Source organism: Salmo trutta, chromosome 31 (assembly GCF_901001165.1).
Source record: "Salmo trutta chromosome 31, fSalTru1.1, whole genome shotgun sequence".
Lineage (NCBI taxonomy): Eukaryota > Metazoa > Chordata > Actinopteri > Salmoniformes > Salmonidae > Salmo > Salmo trutta.
In genome coordinates this window covers 33,668,902-33,683,681 of record NC_042987.1, presented here as the reverse complement: position 1 = coordinate 33,683,681, position 14,780 = coordinate 33,668,902, and the positions used below count along the sequence as shown (strand labels likewise).

At 42.0% G+C, this 14,780-nt stretch overlaps 1 protein-coding gene across 1 annotated transcript; it reads left to right on the top strand.

Annotated features, from left to right (window-relative positions):
• Window positions 1-32: 32 nt before the first annotated feature.
• ccdc39 (coiled-coil domain 39 molecular ruler complex subunit) lies at window positions 33-14,320 on the top strand. Its single transcript, XM_029726296.1, has 20 exons — window positions 33-689; window positions 933-1,052; window positions 1,299-1,445; window positions 1,660-1,818; window positions 2,015-2,107; window positions 2,346-2,474; window positions 2,905-3,096; window positions 3,372-3,475; window positions 3,699-3,831; window positions 4,305-4,499; window positions 5,127-5,291; window positions 5,561-5,698; window positions 5,839-6,047; window positions 6,778-6,901; window positions 8,663-8,822; window positions 10,046-10,152; window positions 10,591-10,731; window positions 10,999-11,178; window positions 11,756-11,844; window positions 13,396-14,320. The coding sequence occupies exons 1-20, from the start codon at window positions 600-602 to the stop codon at window positions 13,577-13,579; spliced, it is 2,859 nt and encodes a 952-aa protein (XP_029582156.1). The 5' UTR covers window positions 33-599; the 3' UTR covers window positions 13,580-14,320.
• Window positions 14,321-14,780: the final 460 nt, after the last annotated feature.

Here is a 14,780-nt window from a genome sequence, read left to right as displayed (position 1 = left end):
CCAAAGCTGATACCCGAAACCTGCATATGAACTTGTATGTCTTATGTTAAAATGATGTACTATTCTTCCAATTGTTTAATTTTACTACAGATGTTTCTCAAATAGTGATGGCCTTTTGTACGCTACTGGCTTGAGAGTGAATTAACTATTCTTTAATGTGGTTAATTTATTTTATTTAACTAGGCAAGTCAGTTAAGAACAAATTCTTATTTACAATGATGACCTACAATGTTAAGTATGTTATTTGGATAGAAAATAGTAATAGTATAACCTTCTGGTGTGATTCACAAAGTTTTTAGTGGATAAACTGAGTACAGTGACTCTGGTTGCATGCATTGCCAAGTGGTAGTAGTGGTGTGGCCCTCTTGTGACGCGTGCGATTTTTTTTTAACAACCGGATGATGTGGTAACTAGCCACCTGATACGGTTGCTAGGGGCCAGCATTGACAACACGGTGGTTTTGTAGAGTGTTATGACCCTTACAAGTTGTCAAAAATAGAACAAAGTAGCAATTTATTACTTATTGTAAATAATTAGTTGGCACATTGGGCTGGCTTGATATTCAGTTCTTAAACTTGGAATTTAGTCTTACAGAAAAAATGTCGAACATACTTTTATCCGAGGTAGGCTGGGACGAGGGCTTTGCCATCCCAGTTGCCAATTCAGAAAATAAAGGTTTGGAAGATGAGGTAAGTGTCTGTTAGCTAACAGTTTATTAGCTTGTCTGTACCAGAATATCTGACTTCATTTGTTTCATCTGTATTTTATATAAATCGAAATATTTATGCCCCAGTTACATAGCGGACAGTAGGTAGGTATCTAGTTAGTTAGCGAACGTTAGCTAGCTAAAACGAAACAGCTAACGTTAGCTGGGATGAACATCAGTCCAATGTGAAATATGACTGTCATTTGCACTTCCTGCCTCTCCACAGCTTCAAATGAAACAAAATCAGAAGTTACAACTGGAGAACAAACTTGGTGGATACAAGGATAGAATACAAGCCATGGCTGAACACCTGAAAAATGTTAGGCAGGAGTTATCTCAAACTCAGGTAAAGCTACTTGCCCATTTGGGAATTCCATGAAAAGATACTTCTGAGGTTCTGACCCAAAACTATTTAGCTCATGCATAGATCTAGAACGTTACTGTATGAGTAGTAGTTATATTGCTAAGTAATTATGTTTATGCAAGGATGAATGAATAATGCCATGCGAACACAGGTATGACAGTAATCGTTTTGTAACAACTTTGAAATGCTGTCCGATAACTGGTGTATTTTTTATCTGTACTGTGTCAGGCTCTGTGCAAAGCCAGGGAGAAAGAGACTGAGTCAGAGATGCATTTCAAGGCCCTGGCGGAGAGAGAGGTGGGCCGCCTGCATCAGGAGATTGCACAGCTGGACAACGAGCTTGGAGCTCTGAGGGAGAAGAAGAATGCACAAGAGGTTATTCTACATACCATCAACATCCTGGTCTTTCTGTTCTAAAACAGAGGTCTTTCCTCAAAACAACATGGGTCTCTCTCTCTCCCTCTCTCTGTGACTGAGAATTCTCTGGCCTGTAGTTCTATTTCCAACTGTTAGTATTCACCGGAACATACAACATATTCAGTGTATGTTCCACTGTATTAGATAAACGTCTAGCCATCTGTTTCCTCAGAACAACATCTTCAAAGCCACCCAGAAGCTGGAAGAGCTGAAAAGCCAGCTGAATTGGGACCAGCAGACCCTGGATGCCTGGCTTGAGGAGTCGGCACACAAGGACGAGGACACCATGGCCATCATCAAGTACGCCCAGCAGGACGAGAGCAGGATACGGGTACGTCATGGGTGTTGTGAGTGACCGACTGATGGGGGTACGAAAACCCGGGTACCCTGTGTGGTCTTGGATCTCAGTTACAGTGGCAAGCAACTACATTCCTTTCAGGATCCTCTAGAATGAACAGTTCACTGACAATTCTTAATGAACAGTACAATTTATTTTCTAAACTACTGTTTGCATTCTTTGTTTACAGGAGCTCACCTTGTTGATAGAGAAGATGACACTTGAGGCCAACCAAAAGCACAAGGCACTGGACAATGAACTGACTGAGACCATATCAGCACAGGTCTAAAACACCAGCTATCTTACAGTTCAGTACATTAACTAGTACAGAACAACACAGGAATATCAGTCAATGTTCAATCACCTGCAACTGAGATTATTTTGTTGACATTTAAGCTACTTTGTGTCCATTGATGACACACGAGATTTATACGTCCCACATCAAACAGAAAGCATTTATTCTTCCTTGTTGATATCCATCAGAGTGTGTCTCATGTATTGTAGTTGTGCTCTGCCAACAGATTGGTCTGGATAAGACAGCAGAAAACTTCCGCCAGGCTCACCTAGAGAGACAGGAACTGATCCACCAGTGGGAGAACACCATCGAGCAGATGAAGAAAAGAGACAGCGAGATGCAGCAGTGTTCAATGGTAACCACTAGATGGCAGCCTGCAGTGATTACAATCAGTCAGTCATACAATATTTGAGATGATGATGGGATATCATAGCCTGGCTAAACCAGATTGAATGCTACACTCACTTTGCTTCACTATCATTTTGTCAAGTTCAACCAGGCTAGGAATATTATAGCAGTTCGAAACTATTGTAAAGACACTAGTTTTCTAGTTTAGTTTTTTACATACTCACTTGGTCCAGAAACGATTACATGTATTTTATAGGTATTTCATAGTTGAAACAACACTGTTTCAACACCCCTTTTCATATTACGACACCTTCTTAAGATTAGTCTATCAAAATCATAAAAAAGGCTACATGAAAGTAACTGATGTCAAGCAACTGTGAAGTTTCTAAAATAATGGTCTGACAATGTAAGCAATGGATTTTGCTCTATATTTCCAGCTCCTCACCCAAGTAAACCAGGACATCAGAGAGAGGAATGGAGTGATCAAGGAGAAGAAGACCTTCCTGGAGAGCGAGATGGAGAACAACAAGGAGTACGAGAAGAAGATAGCCATGGCCGACCGGCAGGGGGCCAAGCTGAGACGGGACTTCCAGGAGCAGGAGAGTAACCGCACCAGACTACAGGATGAGGTGTGTCTGTCTGTCCAGAGCTTTCTTCCCAGGACGAAACATTAACAAATTAGTATTTCATAATTTGCAAATATTTATAGGCATTATAACATTGCAATTCATCAGCATTTATACGCATGTAATTACATTTATAGTGTCTTATTCAAGAAAGTGATTAAAAAAGTGTAACCAAATCATTTAGTCAATGCTTTCTGCTGACAGGTATTCTATTCTGTATGACTTCTTTCTATGGGAATGATGGCTTGTCTTATATGTTATCACGTATCTCTTTCTAGTTGGAGAGTCTGAAAGGGACAGTGGACAGAGCAGCTACTGATGTCGAGTCCATGAGGTCCCAGCTAGCCAACATGAAAAAGGACATCCAGGACAAAAACAACAAGTGAGACATAGAGATCGGCAGGCCTCAGTACCAGTCAAATAGGAATAATTGGAGGCATCGTTTTGGGGGGAACTAACCGTTTACATTTAAATGAATTCCCTCACAGGGATTCTTTATGTATTTCTGTGGAATACCCACCCTCTCACTAGTTCTGATGTGTGTGTGTGTGTGTGTGTGTGTGTGTGTGTGTGTGTGTGTGTGTGTGTGTGTGAACCTGGTCCAGGATAAAGGGGGCCAAGTTTCATAACACAGCCCTGGAGGAGAAGCTGAAGACAGTGACTGAGACGACCCTCAGCGTGGAGGAGAGGGCCGCTCAGATGGAGCAAGTACTGAAGGAAGAGGAGCAAACTATCAAAGTGAGTGCAGTCCGCATGATAAAACTATGTTTTTGTTATAATATCAGTATGTTTATCGGAAAGAGTGTCTGCATGGTACTGGCTGCAGTTGCGTTGAGCTAACTTGTGCATTTTACCTAGCAATTCACATGGTCACAATATGAACTCGATATCACTAGATATTTAGAAGTATATGAACATTGTATCAATCAAACTGATACATTAAATCCCATTCTGACTGACTGTATTCTCACATTTAGTTATTTTCATTTAGGTGCTCTGATGTCATTCTATTCATTCCTATGAGGAATGTAGTGTTACATTGTGTTGTGGTTCTCTTTCGTAATTTTCCCAACTGGGGAAACATCTCGGATGTCTTTCTTTGGAGCTGGTGAACCATGTGTTGTTGACTTCAGTGTCACATTGTGTTGGTTAATGTACTCATGACCATGTTGTGGTGAACTGTTTCATTCTGCGTCTGTCGTGGGCTGCAGGACATGGACGCCCAGCTGCACCGCCACCGCGAGGTGCTGTTCCGTGAGAGCCAGGAGGTACAGGCCCTGAGGTTGAAGGAGAAGGACTCCATGGCCGTGCTCTCTGGGAGCCGGGTGACCCTCTCCAACCTGGACAGCCGCCTCAGTAAACTGGACCAGAACTCCCTCAAGCAGCAGGAGATCATCTACAACCAGGCTAGACAGCAGAAACACTAGTCTTTCTCTAGTTGTTATTTTCCTATCACTAACAATATGCAATACCCACCCTGTTTATTATCTATGCATAGTCACTTTACCCCTACCTACGTGTACATATTACCTCGACTAACCTGTAACCCCTGTATAAAGCCTCGTTATTGTTATTTTATTGTTGCTCTTTTATTTTTTACTTTAGTTTATTTAGTAAATGTTTTTTTTCCCCACTCATATTTTTCTTAACTGCATTGTTGGTTAGGGGCTTGTAATTAAGCATTTCACTGTAAGGTCTACACCTGTTGTATTCGGCGCGTGTGACAAATAACGTTTGATTTGAATAGTAATAACAGCATGGTCATTCAACAGACGCTTTTAGATAGCCCTTAGACCACTGTCATATGATGATTATCTATTTCTACCACCATGACCATTATAGCTAGCGTTCGCCCTAATGTCATCACATCTTGTATACCATTGGGGTATACAAATCAAATCTTTTCAGTGTCCTGAGGGGGGAAAGGTGTTGTCGTGCCCTCTTCATGACCTATACAGCTGGTCTTGAGGTGTATGCTTGGTGTAGTGGGTACATCACTAACTCCCTCTCCACCTCAAACTTTGCTACTCCAGGACTTCCAGATCCAGCTGCTGGAGAGGAAGATGTTGCGTCTGCGTGGCGAGGTGAACACGGAGGAGAAGCAGGTCCTGGAGAAGAAGGCCCAAAAGCTGGCCCACAGGCTGGAGGAGAAGAAGAGGACGGCCACCATGCTCACCACCCAACTCAAGAAGCTCCAGGTGGACAGACCTCTCTCGTACTGTAGAATGTTCTTCATACTATTTTTCCTGATGATTTGGGTATTTCTGTTATTTTTGTCACCTTAAAAGTAGGAAGACTTTCTTGCAACCCTATCTTATCATCAAAAATTGTTGGGTTTTTTTCTCAGATTTTCTATGTTTTCAAATTAGTCTCTATTTACATTTACCATATAATTACATTTTAACTAATCATTATAAAAAAATCTATATAGACATTCTGTGGTTTTACTGTTTCTGTCGTCTGACAGGATGATATTCGCTGTGTGAGGAAAGAGGCGGAGAAGACAGGAGCTGAGAAGAGAGACCTAACCACCAAGATCGAGGAGCTGCACCTGTTCAACCACATCTCCGACAAGGAACTGAAGAAGCTCCGGCTCAAGAAGCAGGTGAGAACGCAGGCGCACGCGCACAGTCACTGCAGTTTTACTCAGCCAACCTTGACTTTATCAATCTGATTAAATAAAACGATTATGTGAAACTCATACTCTTACACAGCCACTCGTTGCCTCTGACCTTTGACCTTCAGGACACCATGGTGGAGGACAACATCCTGAAGCTGGAGATCAAGCGTCTGCGTGACCTGCTGTACAACAAGGCGGACAGCGTGCTCTCGCTGGAGAAGCGGAAGCTGCAGCTGCAGACGGCCATGAGGGAACGGGAGGAAGAGATTAAAGCGCACCGGGAGATGCTCAACAAGCAGGTCAAGATCACTGACCAGGAGCGCCAAGGACTCAGGTATGTCTAAGACTGGCTCTCAAAAGATACCCTATTACCCAGACAGTATAGTGAAGTGTTCTTAAAGGGATACTTTGGGATTTAGGCTGTGGGGGCTATTTATCTGATGCCTTTAAACCCTGAACCTGGTCATGGGGATTCACAGGGTGTGCAGGCTTTTTCTCCTTCCCAGTACTAACATACCTGGGCCCATATTCAGATAGTCTTTTAGATCATAATGAATAAGATTGTATGGACGGGGGGGGGGGCTGATTCCAGGTCAGCACTCCTACTCTGAGATGCTCTCTGAATACAGGGCTTGATGATCCAGTGCCATACGAGGGGGGTTGTGTTTGTTTTGCCCAAGGCTCATATAAAGTGGTAATGCGGCACTTGAAAAGAAAGCTGTCAAATGAATTGAACATTGGATAGCCAGGCACTTGGTGTTTTGAGCCATTGTGTATACTCTATGTCTAATCAAATCAAGCTTTATTTATACAGCACATTTCAGACATGCAATGCAATGTGCGTCACAGGAAAAAATAAATAAAAACAATGAAAATGAAAACTAAAATATTTACTACATAAGAATAACAATAAAAACTTCTCTGAAATATGCCTCAAGCTCAGCACATTTTAAATGTGGAGGAAATTTCACATAGGTTTACGGGGGTAGGATTTATCAGGCCATCAATGGTCGAGAAGAGCAGTCTCAAATTATTCTATGCATACATTGATTGGTTAATTTCAGTGCTGAGGTGCATGAGAGATTGTCCAAGGTCGACAAGATGAGGAAACGCTATGAGATTATGACTGTCTCAATGGCTGCTCCCGAGGGAGAAGAGGAAAAATCACAGGCTTATTATGTGATCAAGGTGAGAATTCCTTCAGACACCAAAAAAAATTCACCAGCCAACTATTGCTTCAGTTAATAATTGATTTGCCTTATTGTGAAAAAATATATACAGTGGCAAGAAAAAGTATGTGAACTCTTTGGAATTACCTGGGTTTCTGCATAAATTGGTCATATAATTTGACGACAATAGACAAACACAGTCTGCTTAATCTAATAACACACAAACAATTATACGTTTTTATGTCTTTATTGAACACACCGTGTAAACATTCACAGTGGAGGGTGGGAAAAGTACGGTATGTGAATCCTTGGATTTAATAACTGGTTGACCCTCGTTTGGCAGCAATAACCTCAACCAAATGTTTTCTATAGTTGCGGATCAGACCTGCACAACGGTCAGGAGGAATTTTGGACCATTCCTCTTTACAAAACTGTTTCAGTTCAGCAATATTCTTGGGATGTCTGGTGTGAACCGCTCTCGAGGTCATGCCATAGCATCTCCATCGGGTTGAGGTCAGGATTTTCTTCTGTTGAAGCCATTCTGTTGTTGATTTACTTCTGTGTTTTGGGTCGTTGTACTGTTGCATCACCCAACTTCTGTTGAGCTTCAATTGGCGGACAGATAGCCTTACATTCTCCTGCAAAATGTCTTGATAAATATGGGAATTCATTTTTCCGTCGATGATAGCAAGTTGTCCAGGCCCTGACGCAGCAAAGGAGCCCAAACCATGATGCTCCCTTCACCATACTTTACAGTTGGGATGAGGTTTTGATGTTGGTGTGCCTTTTTTTTTCTCCACACAGTGTTGTGTGTTTCTTCCAAACAACTAAACTGTAGTTTCATCTGTCCACAGAATATTTTGCCAGTAGCGCTGTGGAACATCCAGGTGCTCTTTTGCAAACTTCAGACGTGCAGCTATGGTTTTTTTTTGGACAGCAGTGGCTTCTTCCATGGTGTCTTCCCATGAACACCATTCTTTAGTGTTTTCCGTATCGTAGACTCGTCAGATGTTAGCATGTTCCAGAGATTTCTGTAAGTCTTTAGCTGACACTCTAGGATTATTCTTAACCTCATTGAGCATGCTGCGCTGTGCTCTTGCAGTCATCTTTGCAGGACGGCCACTCCTAGGAAGAGTAGCAACAGCGCTGAACTTTCTCCATTTATAGACAATTTGTCTTACCGTGGACTGATGAACATCAAGGCTTTTAGAGATACTTTTGTAACCCTTTCCAACTTTACGCAAGTCAACAATTCTTAATCTTAGGTCTTTTGAGATCTCTTTTGTTCGAGGCATGTTTCACATCAGGCAACGCTTCATGTGAATAGCAAAATCAGATTTTGTGAGCGTTTTTTATATTGCAGGACAGCTCTAACCAACATCTCCAATCTCGTCTCATTGATTGGACTCCAAGTTAGCTGACTCCTGACTCCAATTAGCTTTTGGAAAAGTCATTAGCCTAGGGGTTCACATACTTTTTCCAACCTATACTGAATGTTTAAATTATGTATTCAATATAGACAAGAAAAATACAATAATTTGTGTGTTATTAGTTTAAGCGCACTGTGTTTGTCTATTGTTGTGACTTAGAGGAAGATCAGATCACATTTCTTGACCAATTTATGCAGAAATCCAGGTAATTCCAAAGGGTTCACATACTTTTTCTTGCAACTGTTTTTGACAGTTGTTAATTGTTTTGAGAACATGGAACTTTGTTTACAAATCAATTGAGAAAAACGTTGTACCATTTTACTTTCTAACGTGGGTTTGCTTTTCATAAGGCTGCCCAAGAAAAAGAGGAGCTCCAACGTAAGGGAGACGATTTGGACGCCAAGATCCGCAAGATGGAGAAGGAGATCCGAGCGCTGGAGAACACGCTCCACGTCGTCAACAGCCGCAACACAACCTATCGCAAATCCTTCAACAAAGTGACTGAGTCCAGTGCGTACTGTATGAGGAAAGGTTCCCTGTGAGATAAACTGATTCCAACAAATCAAATCAAATTTTATTGGTCACATACACATGGTTAGCAGATGTTAATGCGAGTGTAGCAAAATGCTTGTGCTTCTAGTTCCGACCATGCAGTAATATCTAACAAGTAATCTAACAATTTCACAACAACTACCTTACACACACAAGTGTAAAGGAATGATTAAGAATGTGTACATATAAATATATGGATGAGCTATGGCCGAACGGCATAGGCAAGATGCAGTAGATGGTATAGAGTACAGTATATACATATGAGATGAGTAATGTAGGGTATGTAAACATTATATAAAGTGTCATTGTTTAAGTGACTAGTGATACATTTATTACATCCGATTATTAAAGTGGCTAGAGATTGAGCCTCGGACTCTATGCCCCCCTCCCCCCAAAAAAAGATGCCACAAATATGCCAGCAATAAATATTGACTCTATGCCATCACCATAGTAACACACACACACATACACATTAATGTTATCAGTGTTCTATATCTATGAAGGGAAAACCCAACATAATCAGATGAGAGGAAATACTATTTATATACTATTTTATAACTTTAATGTGGTGGTTGTTTTGTACTGTTGTTCTGTTCAGATCCTTTTATACTCTTTGTTTTTGTTTTTTTACTCCTTTTTCTCCCCAATTGGTAGTTACAGTCTTGTCCCATCGCTGCAACTCCCATACGGACTCGGAAGAGGCGAAGGTCGAGAGCCATGCGTCCTCCGAAACACGACCCCGCCAAGCCGCACTGCTTCTTGACACAGTGCCCTCTTAACCCGGAAGCCAGCCGCACCAATGTGTCGGAGGAAACACCTCACAACTGGCGACGTGTCACTGTGCATGTGCCTGGCCCGCCACAGGATTCACTATAGCGCGATGGGACAAGGACATCCCGGCCGGCCAAATGCTTCCTGGACGACGGTGGGCCAATTGGAGTCCCTCATGGGTCCCTCGTGGGTCTCCCATTCGCGGCCGGCTGCGACACAGCCCGGGATTGAACCCGGATCTGTAGAAACACCTCAAGCACTACAGTGCCTTAGACTGCTGCGCCACTCGGGAGGCCTTCCTTTTATACTCTATTTTGGTTTTTATTTCTTGCTTAATGCTGTAAAGTGTGTTGGTACAACCCTTTAATGTTTTTATAGAAGTTAACAATGAACCGAAAACTGTTTTGAAGGTGAGGAGTATCAGGAGAAACTGAAGCTGGATGAGCAGAAGAGAGCCGCTGAGGAGAAGTACAAGTACAAGAGGAGACAGATCCGAGAACTGCAGGAGGACATTCAGGTACTTCTCCACCAAACCAACCATGACTGGGGCCAGGAGTTTTACTGGACTACTTAACCTGATCAGGAAAACTCTTGGTCCTAGCCTTGACGTGAGCGTGGGTTTTCCACCAGGCCATCATCTTCTCACATGAAACTGGAGTAGAATCATCTTTTGTGTACTTAATTTCCATGTTGTTACTTTTCCTCTCTGTCTCTCTCTGCCTTTCCCATGTGCAGTGTGTTAGATCTGTCCTAAGCCCTATCATGATCTCTTTTGTCTTCATCACACGCCTTACATTGGCTGCTCGTGTCCAAGAACAACAGGTCCAATATAGACTTGTCTGACAACTCACTCTTAACCACCAGACAGTGCAATCATAACTGTGTGTGTGTGTGTGTGTGTGTGTGTGTGTGTGTGTGTGTGTGTGTGTGTGTGTGTGTGTGATTAAATCGGTAGGGCATGAACAATACACTCGACAACCTGCTTCAAGAGGAGGCCGTTCAGAATGTGAGGACTGAAGAGACCCAGTCACGTATCATGTCTCTGAACAGAGAACTGGTCTCCCAGCAGGAGAAACTCCACAGGGTCACTAAGCAGGTTTGATACCACCACCCAACAATATACACCATCGCAACAAGTGTGTTCAAACCATTCTTCAATGACGAAAGAAAAACATGAAATACGAAATGTACTTTACTGTAGCCCCCCTTATGTATGCATTCATAAAGCCTTTATAACAGCTACACAAGACATATAACGTCTGTCATAGGCAGTCATAAACATTAGTTGGTCATAGGGTCAGGAAAGAATCCTGGCCCTACTTATCACTGCTCTGTGTTCATCCCTTGCTATCCTCCATAACAGTGCTCCAAACTGACCAAAGAGATCCGGTCGGCCAAGAAGGCCAAGGAGGAGACGTTTGAGGAGAGGGACATTGAGCTGAGGGAGCTGAAGGACTTCAATAAGAATATCAACAAGATGCTGCTGGTTGCCATGGAGGAACAACCTGACCTCAGATCAGCTCTACATATGTACTTTGTCCAGGTAGCCTTCTTTTCTTTTTACTATAAAAAGTATGATGTTTTTCTCCACGCACTTGATAATACTATACACCCTCGAAAAAAGATGCCACCTAGAACCAAGATGGGTTCTTCAATTGTCCCCATAGAAGAACCTTCTGAAAATAACTATTTTTGGTTTCAAGTAGAATCCTAATACGAGGTTCTACGTGAAACCTTTTACCACTAAAATATTCTAAGTAGAACATTTTTCACAACCAAAGGGTTCTCCTATGGGGAGAAACAAAGAAAAATAAATTCTAAAATTGTAGGTGTGCGAATTATACCTTTTTAGCCTTGTAGAGTTGGGCAAGGCAATGACATTCTGAAATTCTGACAGCAAATTGCCCTGACGTTAGTTGATTCAAGGAAATGCAAAATGTAAGGTTTTAGGGACAGCTAGGTTTCAAACCAATCTAATAAAACTAAACTAATGAATTTCTGGCAACTCTCTCTAAAAGCAAACAAGAAGTTGACCCATCCTGTTAAGTCTCATTTTGGATGGCCTTTTACTCAGGACTAAAAAGGTCTGATTTAATTTGTGTGTACTGTATGTGTCCCAGGCCAACTTGCCCCTGCCGTCCCCTGCCTCCACCGCTGCCAGCCGACAGAGCTCAAAGACTAACTCTACTCGCAGCTCCGTCTCTCTCAGGTACGTCACAACTATTTTACACAGTCAATCTAGCTCAGGGGTCTACAATATACAGTCCATAGCCAAATACCCTCGAGATAATTTTGGGGGGACCGACGGGTAAAAAAATGAGAGACTCACAGTTGGGAACATATCTGAAAGCTACATTCATTTTCTTCCTGACACATTTTAAAACCACAAAGGTTTTTCCTGTTTAGCTGTTTTTTGGATGTCTTGTTTTTTGACTGCTACAACAGAATTGTCCATATTGTTATTTCTGAATCTCAAAGTTTCCAATAATATCTACTGATAATTTACACAGAGTGTATAGAACATTAGGAATACCTTCCTAATATTGAGTTGAACCCCCTTTTGCACTCAGACCAGCTTCAATTCGTCAGTGCATGGACTCTACAAGGTGTCGAAAGCGTTCCACAGGGATGCTGGCCCATGTTGACTCCAATGTTTCCCACAGTTGTGTGAAGTTGGCTGGATTTCCTTTGGGTGGTGGACCATTCTTGATATACATGGGAAACTGTTGAGTGTGAAAAAACCAGCAGCGTTGCAGTTCTTGACACAAACCGGTGCGCCTGACACCTACTACCATACACCATTCAAACACACTTAATCTTTTGTCTTGCCCATTCACCCTTTGAATGGCACACATACAGTGCATTCGGAAAGTATTCAGACCCCTTCCCTTTTTCCAAGGCACATAACAGCCCGCTTGGAGTTTGCCAAAATGCACCTAAAGGACTCTCAGACCATGAGAAACAAGATTCTCTGGTCTGATGAAACCAAGATTGAACTCTTTGGCCTGAATGCCAAGCATCACATCTGGACGAATACCTGGCACCATCCCAACAGTGAAGCTTGGCGGTGGCAGTACCATGCTGTGGGGATGTTTTCAGAGGCAGGGACTGGGAGACTAGTCAGAATCGAGGGAAAGATGAATGAAGCAAAGTACAGAGAGATCCTTGATGAAAACCTAATCCAGGGTGCTCAGGACCTCAGACTGGGGTGAAGGTTCACCTTCCAACAGGACAACGGCCCTAAGCAGACAGCCAAGACAATGCAGGAGTAGCTTCGGGACAAGTCTCTGAATGTCCTTGAGTGGCCCAGCCAGAGCCTGGACTTGAACCCGATCAAACATCTCTGGAGAGACCTGAAAATAGCTGTGCAGCGACGCTCCGTTTATTTTAATTGTTTTTTTGCTTTGTCATTATGGGGTATTGTGTGTAGATTGATGAGGGGGAAAAACGATTTAATCCATTTTAGAATAAGGCTATAATAAGACAAAATGTGGAAAAAGGCAAGGGGTCTGAATACTTTCCGAATGCACTGAACACAATCCATGTCTCAATTGTCTTAAGGCTTAGAAATCCTTCCTTAACCTGTCTTCAACTGATCAAAGTTGATTTAACAGGTGACATCAATAAGGGATCATAGCTTTCATCTGGATTCACCTGGTCAGTCTGTCATGGAAAGAGCATGTTTTGTACACTCATTGTGTGTCAATATGTTCTTGTAAAATATAGCTTCTTAAATGTATTTTGTATTTTTCCACTGCAGGTCAGCTGGGTCTTCAGCAAGCAGCAGCCCAAGGGCGTCGTCAGTGCAGTCTCCCCCTGTTAAGACTCTAGAGCTGGGCCTGGGGTTGTCCGTTACATCCCCTCCTCTCACCTCTCCACGGGACTCCCATCCACCCAGCTCCAGCAGCAGCAGCAGCGGCAGCAGCAAGCGCCAGAGCCCATAGAGAAACCCCACAATAGGACAGCCTCACTTACAGCACCAGAAGGCTAATGTGACTGTAGTGCCATTAGGAAAGAGAATGTGTGTTACTGTTTAATGTGTACTGAACAACCGTTTGGTGAGTTGATTGATTTGCATGTTTTTTTTGTTTTTTTTTAACGAACTGGGACAACTGGCACATGACAGCCTTCTTGGAGTTTGTCAAATGCAACCTAAAGGACTCTCACACCATGAGAGACAAAATTCTGTAGTTTGATGAAACCAAGATTGAACTCTTTGGCCTAAATACCAAGCATCATGTCTAGAGGAAACCTTGCACCATCCCTACGGTGAAGCATTGTGGTGGCAGCAGGAGTAGCTTCAGGACAATTCTCTGAATGTCCTTGAGTGGCACAGCCAGAGCCTGGACTTGAACCCGATCTAACATCTCTGGAGAGACCTGAAAATAGCTTGTTTGCATGTTTTTTTAGTTATTTTTTTTTTTTTACAAACTGGGACAACTGGCAGTGATATGAGAAATATACTTAAATAATATGTGATTTCCCTTTTCTTTGAAATGCACATATTTTCCATTTGTCAGCTAACCTTTATAGAATTGTATTGTAAATGTGCATAAAAAATATGTACTTTGTCTAAATTCATTTTTACTCCTGGCAATGTGTTTCTGGATATATCCCAATAAAATAGATGGTTGCTTGTCAGAATGATCAATTAGTGGATAATACACTTGTTTTGTTTAAATGCCCAATGTAGTCAAAAACATGTTTTTTCTGTGTTTTATATATATTTCCACACTATGAGGTTGGATTAATACTGTAAAAATTATGATAATGCTCTTTTAGAGTAAGAGCTGTTTGAAAAGACCACCTGAAATTTAAGCCTGTTTTGGTCTTTTGGCCTGCCTGGGGACAAAATTCTTGCTTGAGAAATTGCTCTTTGTTAAGAAGCAATTTTTGTTTCTTTTAGAAATTGTAATTGAAAACAATCACAGTAAGGTGCTTAATTGTTACCCAGAAATGATGGGATATTGAGATAAAAAACGGCTTCATTGGACCTTTAAAAAAATACTGGTTGAGGTTTTGATAAAAAATCTTATGAGACAGAAATATGGAACAACTTCCTCATAACTATTAAAATAGTTCAAGAGGAGGCGGTCTGACCTTTTTCTGAAATCACTTGTGCCTCAAATGAATTTTTGAAAACCT